General features: G+C 33.5%; 5 protein-coding genes across 5 annotated transcripts; 4 read left to right on the top strand and 1 right to left on the bottom strand.

Annotated features, from left to right (window-relative positions):
• Positions 1-1,910: 1,910 nt before the first annotated feature.
• On the top strand, positions 1,911-2,640 carry RO3G_08270 (uncharacterized protein; the record flags this gene model as incomplete). Its single annotated transcript, XM_067662860.1, has 3 exons — positions 1,911-1,944; positions 2,409-2,485; positions 2,542-2,640. 3 exons carry the CDS (start codon positions 1,911-1,913, stop codon positions 2,638-2,640), a joined length of 210 nt encoding a protein of 69 aa, XP_067518961.1.
• A 1,405-nt stretch (positions 2,641-4,045) lies between these two features.
• On the top strand, positions 4,046-4,681 carry RO3G_08269 (uncharacterized protein; the record flags this gene model as incomplete). The annotated part of the gene is made up of 1 exon (XM_067662859.1): positions 4,046-4,681. The coding sequence occupies one exon, from the start codon at positions 4,046-4,048 to the stop codon at positions 4,679-4,681; it is 636 nt and encodes a 211-aa protein (XP_067518960.1).
• Positions 4,682-4,857: 176 nt separating this feature from the next.
• Positions 4,858-6,536, top strand: RO3G_08268 (uncharacterized protein; the record flags this gene model as incomplete). Its single annotated transcript, XM_067662858.1, has 8 exons — positions 4,858-4,924; positions 4,994-5,082; positions 5,130-5,277; positions 5,346-5,512; positions 5,561-5,672; positions 5,730-5,881; positions 5,944-6,010; positions 6,058-6,536. The coding sequence occupies 8 exons, from the start codon at positions 4,858-4,860 to the stop codon at positions 6,534-6,536; spliced, it is 1,281 nt and encodes a 426-aa protein (XP_067518959.1).
• Positions 6,537-7,825: 1,289 nt separating this feature from the next.
• Positions 7,826-9,417, top strand: RO3G_08267 (uncharacterized protein; the record flags this gene model as incomplete). Its single annotated transcript, XM_067662857.1, has 5 exons — positions 7,826-7,835; positions 7,878-8,204; positions 8,250-8,620; positions 8,671-8,907; positions 8,962-9,417. 5 exons carry the CDS (start codon positions 7,826-7,828, stop codon positions 9,415-9,417), a joined length of 1,401 nt encoding a protein of 466 aa, XP_067518958.1.
• Positions 9,418-9,744: 327 nt separating this feature from the next.
• Positions 9,745-11,997, bottom strand: RO3G_08266 (uncharacterized protein; the record flags this gene model as incomplete). The annotated part of the gene is made up of 12 exons (XM_067662856.1): positions 9,745-9,783; positions 9,836-9,903; positions 9,963-10,055; positions 10,108-10,227; positions 10,277-10,405; positions 10,443-10,491; positions 10,547-10,646; positions 10,720-10,784; positions 10,844-11,192; positions 11,259-11,320; positions 11,377-11,422; positions 11,468-11,997. 12 exons carry the CDS (start codon positions 11,995-11,997, stop codon positions 9,745-9,747), a joined length of 1,650 nt encoding a protein of 549 aa, XP_067518957.1.
• Between the last annotated feature and the right edge of the window lie 935 nt (positions 11,998-12,932).

Genomic DNA, 12,932 nt, shown 5'->3' with positions numbered 1-12,932 from the left:
TTAAAACAACTTGCATTATGATGATAACTGAATAGACAAGAAAGACTTTTTTTTTTTTTTTCAAATGTTTTACTCGATTGATAATAAAACGGTTCACATAAAGAGTCTTTGGTGATCTTTTGTTGTAGTGAGAAAAGGGAGAGACTTGTGACTCACGACAACTTTTTTTGGTTCAACTTTATTTAAATTGAGGTAACAAGAAAGAAATTCAAACTCTACGATAGCATCCAGGGCATATAAAATAAGAATCAAAGATATACTGTCCCACTTACATAAGAACGAGTTGCTTCTTCTTCTTCAAGATAAAGAAGGCTTAAAAATTTAGAAAAAAAAAAAAAAAATAGGATAGGACCTAGCCAGGATAAAGCGAACAGATTATACTATAAATAGACCTAATAAGTAAAATGGAACCCAAACACAAAGAGAATGCGTTAGTGCCAAGTATCTTGTCAGGTTCCCCACGTTCCCCCTCTCCATTCTTCATCTGCTGTGAGAGATTTGGTCATCTTATGCGTGTAACTTGTTGAAACGTATGTCAAATTTCCGCTGCTTGAAAATAACGTGGCCATAGAAATACATAAAAAAGACCAAGAAACTCATCAGTAATGATCATTTGGAGAGAAAAAGATAACACAAAATTTCCTTATTTAACAGGGCTTAGTTAACACCGGAATCTTACAAGTAAAGAAATTATTAAAGAACCGTCTAAAATGAACTAAAGAACCATCAACTAAGTTCACTAGATGAATGCATAAAAAAGAACTCCTATTTACTCTTGCTTCTAGTATCTCTGCTAAAATTTCAACAGGCCTTTAGTCTGCTTCCTTTATATATTTCTCTTTTCATGAATAATGTTAAAAATGGAGAGAAATTATATTTTTTTCGTGTCTAATGTACTTTTTAAACGATTTGTTAGACAGCTGTAAAAATTATACTCAGGAAACATATCCCCAGATAATAAATAAACCATACTCGTATAACTATCGGCAACACTTGATGGTATCTACAGTAGCCGATATACAATCAGAACAAAGAAGACGTGAATGAAGATATGGATCATAGAAAAGCAGTAGTAAATAAAGAAAGATAACATAAAAACATAAACATGACTATTTAGTCTTTATATTAACACTATATGTGAGATCATCTCAAATTGCTAGATTACTAAATATATTCCCAAATGGTACGTTTAAACAAAACTCTTATTTATAAATAATTTAAACCTCAATCAGACGCATGATATCCAATTACACATCGCTTTCGCCCGAGGCAGATCAGAAGAAGAAATGAAAGCTAAAGATCCCCTTTATGGTATCAAGGATAAAAATGATAGGGAGGGAAGGATGATGAGTACAAGTGATAGAAACACTAGCGTGAAGAGGAGGGAAACCAATCGAGGAGACTTTGCCCTAGTTGAATTGGCGTTACAGGCGGAACTTTTGTATGTTGGAGATAGTCCAGTTCAAAAAGAATAGTATAGATGGTAGGCTATCAAAGAATCCAAGGGAGGATAGCTTGAAGGGGGTGTGATTTTCGAGTAGGCACTATATTTAAAAGAAAGGGCGATGCGTCAGATACGGCTTCAAGTAGCTTTGCCATATGGAGCATCACCTTGGTAGAGAATTGAGACGAGCTTCCGAAGGTTCGGCGTAAACATGTGTTTTGCGCATCTTCGATGTATGTAGTGAGGAAAGAAGTGATCTTTGTAATGGCCAGACCATACTCTAGTTGAGCGCGAACTGTCTTGGAATAAAAACAAGCAAAGAGAAGAGGAACAAAACCTTTTGAGTGTAAACCGATGGATGGGAGTTGATTCAAAGTGGAAAGGGCCTTTATGATATTTGCATTAGGCAGTTCTAAGCCGTTGGTGTAACCACTAGGACAGAAAGGGATTCCAAGATAAGAGAAGAATGATTGTAAGAGGATTGTTTCATCATAAAGTATGTAAGGGATGGGCTGTAGGGTTGGATCTGGTATGACCCACTTTTTTGGATTCCATCTGTATCCTAATTGGTAACCGTGATCTTCACAAGCTTTTAGTAGGCTGATCGATTTGGTTTTTGTCTGCTATAAGAGCAACATCATTAGCATAGTGAAGACATGTCAGAAGAGATATTATTTGTATTGGAGAGATATTTTTAGATAGTGGTTATGGGCGAAGTAGATGAGGCAAATCATTAATGTAGATGGAATAAAGAAATGGAGAGATAAAAAATTCTTGAAGGATCCAGTGACCGGCAAGAAACGAGTGGAGGTGGTATTATTGAATAGGACTTCCATCTGGATACCATCAAGCATGTTTTGAAGCAGGCTATGAGCAGTGCTAGAATTTTTCAAAAGTACAAAGAGTCATTTATGAAATTAACTGTAATGTATAGTATCATCTTTTTTTCTACTTTTATCTGTAGCCAAGCATGATAGAAAACCTGAAGGCATCAAAGAACTCAAAAGCCAATTCGATCCTGTATTCTTTGTTGTCAAACGCGTAAGTTATAATATTGCATATGAGCAAAACATGTTCTTAGGATTATACGATTCAAGCACACTACTGAAAGATACTGCAGACAAAGGAGCAAGTTTTATCCTTTAAATTTATTAATGGAAAGACAGCGTCAAGAAGGGTCGTCTTGCAAATCCTAGAGTCTTTATGATCACAGAAGCACGAAATGATGGAGATCATCAACCAGAGCATTTAAAGAGCATACACAACAGAATTAAGTCATGATCAAATAAAAAATGTTTTCTTTGTTGCCATTTCACAGAATGAGAATTCAATGACTGAAAAGAAAAGATTGCTTCCATTTTTATTACAATTCGCAAAAGAAAATAAATGCCAAATATAAAGACAGCATGTGTTTACAATGAGTCTTTTATACAATAGCGTTGTTACTTTAGAGACTGCCGCGTCTTTAGTCAAATGAAATTTTTTTAAAGAAATCAATGTGATCTTGTAGATGAAATATAAGCTTTTACTATGAAGATTTGTAAAGAAGATGGAAGCATTAGATAAATGAAAGGAAATTGGAAGGGTATATAAGCAAAATGGATAGGATACTATATTTGATGGTAAGTAATAGGAAATATAACTGGTGCCTTGTAAAAATGTGTTTAATCGTACTTTTAATAAATAACTATAACCCCTACCAGTAAGCTTTGTAGCTTCTGCATGCAAAAGATAGTTCTTTATGATAGTGATGAGCTCAAGAAATTGATGCTATTGTCCTGTGTTAATGTTGAAAATGTAATTGAAAAGCTATTACTAAATTCAAAATATGAACATTTTGATCCCAATGAATACCATCCGGAAATTTTATTTTACAGTAAATAAACTCAATAAGTTTGTATATCTTAGTTGAAAATAAATACTATTTTTTCCTAAGAATTGTCACGAATGTTTAGATATTTGCGATAAAAGCTTATCAACAAAAAGTTATTTAGCATATTCATGCTGTCTTTTTAATTATTAATCCGATTGACATGACTGTGCTTGTATTCAATTTTATTAACAAGGCACTTTCTTTCTCGCTAATAATTCAAAATCATACATGATTCTTGAATTAAAGCGATGTTTTTGCTATATAAACAACTTTAAAACTTGCATTTGTGCATAAACACAAAGGTACATTGGAATGTTATTGGATACAAAAGTATATACTTGTTGAGTTTAAATTATAAACTTGATTTTTCCCATTTTTTCTCTTACCCTCTCACTCTCTCTCTCTCTGTTTTTGTATAAAATGTATAACAATAATGAGTGGGATAATAATGAAGTGCTTGATGAACCACTAAAAGAACCAGTAGCTTTTGAGGGTAACACTAATAAAAAAAATCACCAAAAGCTAAACAAAAAACCATAGATTTTCAGTTTAGTTTAGGACTTGATCCTGGTTTCGCCATGCCCTTTCAACTTGATATACCACCTACATCTATAGAATATATACCACCATTACTGCCTTATTCAACACAAAATAATACAAGTGTATTGAATGAGCAAGATCAAAAAGCTTTTAGTCAATTCTTAGATCAGTTTTATCTTGACCCAAATATGCAAATTGATCCTCACACTTTTTCCTTGTACGAACAAACTTACCCACCCAACAAGCTACCTAAAAAGAAATCATTCAAAAACGATACCATTTACATTCAACATCAAATCAAAGATGACACTACAACTTTTCATCATATCAAACAAACAGATACCAATCCTATGCATGAAGAAACTACAAATAAAATTGGAGGTGGAGGAGCTGTAAGAAGAGGAAAGTCCAACAAGGAGTTATTGACAGAAGAAGAAAAGAGAAACAACCATATCGCATCAGAGCAAAAGAGACGAGGCATGATTCGATCAGGCTTTAAAGATCTGACAGAGATTGTGCCTGCCTTAAAAAACCTGAATAATTCGAAAAGCACGATTCTGTTTAAAGCAGTAGATTATATCAAACATCTTGAAAATCGAAATAGAAGCCTAAGAGAAAAAATCAAGTGTCTGGAAATGCGAGTGGAGAAGGGACGAATGCTGGGCACGTCCCCACATCGTCATCAGTCATCATCAACACAGCATAAAACACAACGCTTATTTGAATTACAACAAACTCATTTTAAACCTTCTAATAACAGCAATAATTCATTTTGGCATAACGAAAATATAAAAAATGAATATGAAGATATCATTTCAGCATAACAATAAACAATATTCTTTTTTCTACGAGTGGATATAAGTGATAATCTAAGAGGAGAGAGAGAAAGAGAAAGAGATGGAGCACGTCACTTTTTTCTCGAGAAAACTCGCTAAATGAGGAAAATATCACATTGCGTTTTTTTATCACTTTTTTTTTTTTTTTTTTTCTCTCTAAAAAAATGGAAACAGCAGTTAGAAAAGCAACTCGATTAGATTACAATCCACCTAAACAAAAACATTTATCGAGTAAATAAAGTGTTTAGAAATGTTTAAAAAGCCTTCATTTCTTTTTTTTTAACGTTTTTTAATTTCTAGCTCTAATAAGTTTAACTTTTGAGAATCCTGGAAATGCTGTATACATTGTTGACTTGTTGGAAAAAAGATTACGAGAGAATTCTTGGATAGTAAAGTTTATAAGGAAAGAAAGAAAACTAGACTCATTGTTTGTTAGATTATATTTAAAGTGTTGATCATCATTCACAGTTTAATGAGAAATGGCGATGGTGATAGAACAATTGCTTATATTGAAACAAAGCCTTCTGCATTGGATACTACAAAATTAAGAGAGAAATCTTCTGGTGAATATCAATTAGCCTGTAGTAATAATATCAATAACTCATGTATTCAATAGGAGTAGTGCATATTCAAAATATCTATTCATATACAGCTTATTTACAACAAAAAGTAGTTGCTTATCGTCAATCTAATATTGATTATGTAAAGGATACGATGGGTAAAAAGGAAGGAAGATTAAGACACTTGTCTGTTTCAGAAGGATTATTAAAGGAGACAGTTGTACTTCAAAAGTTGATTAGTACACTTTTAAAATGCAATGTGAGTTAACTTATGTCTACTTGATAATCACTCATCAATGTGGTATAGTTTTTATTGGATGACGTAGATAACAATATTAGCTTATACGCTTATCGATTATTAGTGGAGGATTTACTAGTTTTATTTCAAGTATTGAATGAAGCTATTGTTAATATTTTAGGTAACACAATTTAGAGTGAATTTATATTCTAGCTTATTTAATCATTATTTGAAATAGAACATTATTTTGCAATGAGCAAACCTGATGCAAGAACATCTTTAGAAATATACAAAAGATTTGCTAAACAAACAGAAGATTCTATATCGTTTTTAGAGAGAGCAAAGAGACTTCAACGTGAATTAAACATATCCATTCCAACCGTGAAACATGTAAAGAAAACAATTACACATTGATTGTAACACAACATTAACTTTTTTTTGGGGGGGACTAGGCACCATTATCGTTAGCATCTGCACTTCAAGAATATTTGGACGATGAAATTAAGGAACAAAATACTCGTATGTGTCTCCTTTTCCTTTTTATTATATATACTCACCTAATATAGAAATACAACAAAAGCAGCAACAATCCACAACAGCAGCGCCTATAAATAATACTCAACAGCCTAAAGAACTCATTGATTTCTTTGCAAGTCTGGAGAATGAGAAAATAAACATATTTTATAATCAAGTTGCGCCTATCGCTCCTGTACCTATCACAGCCCCTCCTCAGACCTTACTACATCAACCAACTGGTAATAATCCTTTCAGACAGAGTACACTGCCTCTATCACCACCTCCTGCAAATAATGCAAATCCCTTCAGGGCAAGTACAATGCCACTGATAAATAGCAACAATCACATGCCAACGCAATCAATGATGTCATCCAACCATTTTATGCAGCAGCAAGCAACGACATCAAATAATCCTTTTGCCCTCGGTAATAATACAATACCTGTGGTATCACCTACTCAAATGAATCAGAACAACCCATTCAGTGGTCATCAACCACAACCATGGGGACAGAGTAACTCATTATTTTAATAATAAATATTATTTGGGAACAAGAGGATTCTGTTCTCTTTATTTTTCTCCGTTAAATTAGAAATTTGATATAATCATGATTTCATACAAATATATCTCTTGGAGATAAGAAGAAAAAAGGCCGGAGAATTTAGAAAGAGTACCTCTACAGTACAATAGGCTTTAATACACATGTGCTTATCAGTCAATCCAAAATACTATTTGCATTTACCTTTCATTCAAAACATAACGAGTGAGGAATGATAGATGTCACTCATCTCTGCTCACTACTGAATAGTCTATAAAAGATCTCTTTTGAAATAAAATCTTTTATTATTCGCAGCTTTACTTTTGATTCTACAGCTGCAGTGAGTGAGGTATAAAATAAATTTAATTTTTAAAAAATCTATTGATTGTAAGAAGAGACATTTGTTGTGATCAGGACTAAACCAGAGTACATCATTCTTGTTCTGTAACATAATCTTATTCGTCCCAAGCTTATCTTATTACTATCATCTTTAGTGCTAAAAGAAAGACATTATTTTTATGGAAATTCTAAGAAGTACTAAAGAGAGAGAGAGAGGGAGGGAGGGAGAAAGAGAGATCTGATAGGAGACTTTTTTTTAAGAAAAGAGAGAGAGAGAGAGCAACAGTGATAGTACACACAATAGATTTATTATTTTCAATAGACCTTTTGATATGAAAATGAGAAAGAAAAGAATGGGCTGTAATGAGACTGATAGATGATTAACCCTTGTTGAATATGTTTAGAGACATTATTTAAAAAAGAAGAAATAACAAGTGATTAGAGAGGAAGAAAACATGTGCCTGGACAAGGTTTCACAAATAAAGCATTGACCAGTCCTATAATATAAGCAGCAAAAAAGAAAGGATGATAAAATAGTTGAAATTAACTGGCTAGAATAAAAAAAAAAAAAAAAAAAAAAAAAAAAAAAAAAAAAAAAAACCCTCAACCAAAGTTGAAACCGGAATTTTTTTTAACAACCACCCCATTTCCTTCCCCTTTCCTCCTCCTCCTCCTTTGGCTCCCCCCATTTTTGGTTTTGAAAAAATAAACCCAAAAAAAAGGGCTTTTTAAACAACTCCCCCCAAAAATTTCTTGGAAAGTTTTAAACCTTCCAAGGCCGGATTTGGCGGGTTTCCAAACCCTTGGAAATAAAGCCTTTGCGCCCCCAAAAATTTTCCTTGACCCGCCTTTCCCTCTTCAAAAAAAGATACCTTTGGCCAAAGGAGAGCAATTCTTTCGAAAAGAACTTCTTATGTTTTCATTAGAAAATGTATTTATCATCATGAGTAGAGGTAATCAGTTTCAATAAGAAATCATTTTACTTATTATTTCAGCTGTGGGATATATTGCTTTCATGACAATCATTCTGGATGAACTCAACCATGAATGCTCCATTTCAATGGCATTCTTAAAGCACTTGTTGGATAAATCAGGCCTTCCAGATGGATCAACATTAAGCGAGGTATCAAAAATCATATTGAAGAAAGCATGTGTCAATGGCTATATTCTTTGGTCTTTACTTGCAAAAAGATTTCCTGGTCATTTAACCGAGGCAATGTGGTCAGATGAAGTCTGTGATCATTTAATACATTCGATTCAATTCAATCATGGATCAGCAAAATTATACGCTCTATTGTCACTCGAGTCATTCGCCATGACAGGTAATTGGTTATTTATTAGGTTCTAAACTAAGTTATTCCCTTTAGGCAATATTAAACAATATATCATGTTGCGTGGTATACAACCTATATTTAATCGTATTCTATTGGAGTGCAATCAAGACTTACAATCAACTAATTCACCTTTTCTTACTTCTCATCATTTCACTCCAACTAATTCACCAAAAAGTGTTGGACACCAATTCGTAAAGTTCTCATTCTTATCTTTCATGGCAAAAAAGAAAAAGAAACAACAACAGCAACAACAAGCCAACATGACTGTCGTCCAAAAACTTTCTTATCAAAAAAAACCTAGCAAACGTCTTACCATAAAACCTTCTTGTACAAAACAATGGAGTGAGCTTTGTCAAATCAAATATTGTATTCAGTGGTCTCTAGGTCATGTCTTTACGGAAAAAGTAAGCTTTCCAAAATTTCCTAAAAGAAAAAATAATTGATCTTTTTATAGAAAATGAATGGTTCTTTGGATCCCAAATTGATAAAACACGACAATAAATTGAATGAAATTCGTAATGACCATCCTTTCTTATTACAAACTATTTGTTCTTCAAGTATGACTACAACCTTATCAGGTGCTTGGTATTATGAAGTCTTGTTATTAACAGATGGTGTCGTCCATATCGGCTGGGCTACACCCGCTTGTCAGTTCATACCTGAACAAGCTTACGGTGTAGGTGATAATTTGGTATGTTACAATAAATCTTCTTACTCATATCATTCATCCCTTTTCTATCTACAGCATGGTTTTGCCTTTGATTCTTATCGAGGTGTCTTGTGGACATCTGGTAAGGCTCTCTTTCCGGACAGTCCCATTGCTTGTCAGGCGGGTGATGTGGTTGGCAGTTTATTGAATCTCAAAAAGGGAATTTGCACCTTCTTTTTAAATGGCAAGAAATTGGACCTCTCTATTGAACTATCACCAACACATATGTTTCCTGCTGTCAGCTTAACAAGTCATCAGCAAATCGTCATCAATTATGGTGAACATCCCTGGTTTTATCCTCCACCAAACAAGACACACCCAGTCTGCAGTCTGTCCAAAAAGGAAGAAAAACAGCAGATGATTGAAGAAGAAGAAGAGGATGATACGTTGCTTTGTATTTTGTGTTATTCTGAACCCAAAAATACGGTTCTACTACCTTGCTTACATGATGAGTTTGGTCAATCTTGTATGGAAAAATTAAAAAATTGGTAAATTAAATGAAGTGATCTGTATAACATTCAACTCATGCTTTTTTAAAAAAAAAAAATAGTCCTTTATGTCGTACGGAAATTGTAAAAAAAAAAACGAAAAAAAAAAATATAATAAAAAGTATAAAGTAAACACATGTTGTGTTTACTATATTGGATGCCCAACTTTGAGATTATTGAAAGCTCTGCACACTTGAACGTAACACTGTGCCGAATGAAAAGCATCGAGAACAAGTATTTGGCTGTCCTAGTAACAATAAAAAAAAAAAAAAAACTTTAATTGAGCATGAAAAGGGAATAGTAACAAATGATGGAAGAGAGAGGAGGATATTTAATTATCTACAGAATTAGCTATGATCCATGGATGATCCTTTTATGAAACACGTTAGTTATCATGATGGGCTTTAAATAACAAAACTTACTAGTGCCTCGGCTGCAGTTAACCTTTCTTCAGGCTTTACTTTAAGTAATCTTCTGATCAAACTTCTGACTATGAATGAATACAAGTTTAATAAATTTACTTTTTTTTTTGTGAAACAAAGAACAAACCTGACAAAGACAATGAATTCCAGATGGGCAGTTGTTCACAGTGTTCTAAAGAACCTGATAAAATTCTTTCATCAATAGAGACATAATCATCACCTATTTAAACGCTTAAACTAGCTGCACATTAATAGGAAAATAGTGCTGTTACCATAGAATGGAGGATGTCCACATAAGCAGACGTAAAGAACAACACCTAAACTCCACAGATCACACAAGTTTCCGTATCCGCTTTCAGTTTCACCATGTAAACTTATTATTTCTGGAGCGACTTTTATAGAATGATGAGCATACCAACAAGCATTTTTTTTGCATCTTACCATAACTAGGAGAGCCACAATAGCTATGTAGTAAAGTTCTTTTGTTTTGATGGAGTGTTGCTAGTCCAAAATCGCATATCTTAACTTGCAATTTAGCCTTACTCACCATTAAAACTTTATAGAAAAAGGCTGTTAGAAAAAGAATACGAGTATTGTTTTTCTTTACTGTTTTCAGGCTTTATATCGCGATGAACTACACCAGCTTGATGTAAGAACTATATCAGACATCAGTAAAAATAATGTCTTCAAAACCATGTGTTTTTTTGTTACGTTAACAGCAGAAAATAGCTGAATAAAGATGATACGCGTATGCTCTTCAGGGAGTTGTTTGATGTTCACTATAAAGCTATATAAATCACCCTCAGGAAAACTATGTTTGTGTAAGCTGGACGGGATATTATCTATTTTTTCCTCACATCAATTCTCTCTCTATATACACTCACTATTCCATAACTAAATGAAAGTTCTCTGCTTCGTCATATACTTTAATAATGCCAACGATTCCAGGCTGTATATATACAAGAAGTATTAGACTATAGAAAAAAAACCCTAGTTTGTATTACTGACATGCTTTTCAAGCGACATTAAAATAGCAACTTCTTGCATAAATTGCTTCAATATGTCTGGTCTCTTTTTAAAGCTATCTTTACGAATCATCTTAACAGCATGCTGAACTTCTCTATTTTTTCTTAAGTGGGCAACTGAAATTTTTGAATATAAGCTTGTGCCAATCATAGGCCCTAGCTTATAGTCATCATCAAATGTGGCTATTTTGATTTCGCTTGGAGCAAAAATGATTCGAAATGCAGTATTACTTGACAGTCTGACAATATCATTGGTATTCAAGGGGTAAGGTTCCCTTGTATACTCCGCTTTTAAATTCGTTCCATTCACTTGGATAGGTACAGTGACATGTCTGTTATTAAAAAAGATTATGCAACCGTGCTCCGAACATTGAAAAGGGGAGAGGAAAGCCACATACCTTCTCATGTCCCTTAGACAGATTTGAAGCTTACTGTTGTTATTAAAGTCGACATATACTTCCTAGTAACAATCAACAACATATACAGCAATACGTATCCTCATTTTTTTTTCCTTACAGGATATATTAAGCAATGTCGTTCATGGACATCTTTATCATTAATCCTAAAGACAGATCATTATTTTCTATTCAACTTCTTTGCTGCCTACCTAATATCACAAACACCGCCACTTCCAATCAAATAGCCTGGTCGTTCATTTGTATTGTATCGATACTTTAAAAGCTCTGGATTACATGTTGCTGTATTAAAACTATAGAGGTAAGCCCAGGCATCAGGATTACGTTCCCAATCAATCTTTTTGATCGCTTTCTTTGGCTTTTCAAACTGGACTTCTTCCAAGCTAGTTGAGCATACAGAATATGGCTCGTCATTCTGTTCTGAATTAAAAAAACTGTTGCTACTACTGCTGCTCATGTTGCTCATAATACTACTACTACTGCTACTACACACATTGCTTGAGTTGTGGTTGCGAATCATGTCTGACTTGTGCATCCTTTTCTTTTTAATTCCACCGTGAAAAACACCACGATGACTCTCATGGTTCTTTTTCTTTTTTATTTTCATCGAGGCATAACTTTTATCGGAGATTGACAAATCAGAACTACATCGAACCAGCTCTGAAACTTCTTCTTCCTTTACGTTTCCACTTGATTCTTGTTTACTTTGGGTTTGTCCCATTATGTTGATACGAGAGTAAGAAAGAGTGAGAGAGAAAAACAAAAAAAAAGGAGTTTTAGTGCAAAATATAATATTTACACATACACGTGATGTCTATTACATCCTATTGGCTCATTATTCCAGCCGATTCATGTATAAAGAAGAAAAGGGGCATACCTGATATGCTTTATGTAGAAATAATGTAGAATATATTTCATTTTTTGGAAATGATGTAAGCTTTCTCGTTATTTGATATGATGAATAAAGACGTGGATTAGATAAAGACATATTTCATGTATTGACTACTCGCAAATGATTGTGACAAAATGAATGAGTCAAGGAACTGCAAGTCAACTTGCTTCAAAATAAATAAATAATGCTACCTATTCCAAGCTAAACAGTGCTACATACTCTAAGACATAATAAAGAACAAAAGTAGGCCTATTTACCAATTTTGTTTTTGTATTACCAACTCACGCAAAGTGAGCTGTGATCGCAGACGTTCTTCTCATTTTCTTTACTTTTTTTGATCCTTGGTCATATTCAATTGCCCTAAGGAATGATAAAGCTATAGGATTAATTTGAAAACTGATAAAAGCAGATGTTTATGTCAAACTCGCCAAGAAAATAAGATTTTAGCAGCAATGTTGAAAATACTCCACAATCGCCTTAATAGGAAATCCTGGGAAAACAACAAGGCCATTCATGAAGACTACATTCACACAAAATGTGTATAATATCTGCGTCGATATCAAATACACTGGATTAACTGTAATAAGCGAAATAGAAACCAGCTTTTATTTATAATCAGACACAGGTTCTATACTGAGGAATGATGACTTTGCGACTTGGTAGTGTAACAGCATTAAAGATAATGATTTCTTTGTAAATTTGACAAGAATGCTTAACACAACAATGGATATATATTCTTATGGACAAAACCTCTTTTTTTAGTA

The sequence above is a fragment of the Rhizopus delemar genome, genomic scaffold (assembly GCF_000149305.1).
Source record: "Rhizopus delemar RA 99-880 supercont3.6 genomic scaffold, whole genome shotgun sequence".
NCBI lineage: Eukaryota > Fungi > Mucoromycota > Mucoromycetes > Mucorales > Rhizopodaceae > Rhizopus > Rhizopus delemar.
Note: the sequence above shows the minus strand (reverse complement) of the source record. Positions and strands in the feature narration are given on the sequence as shown.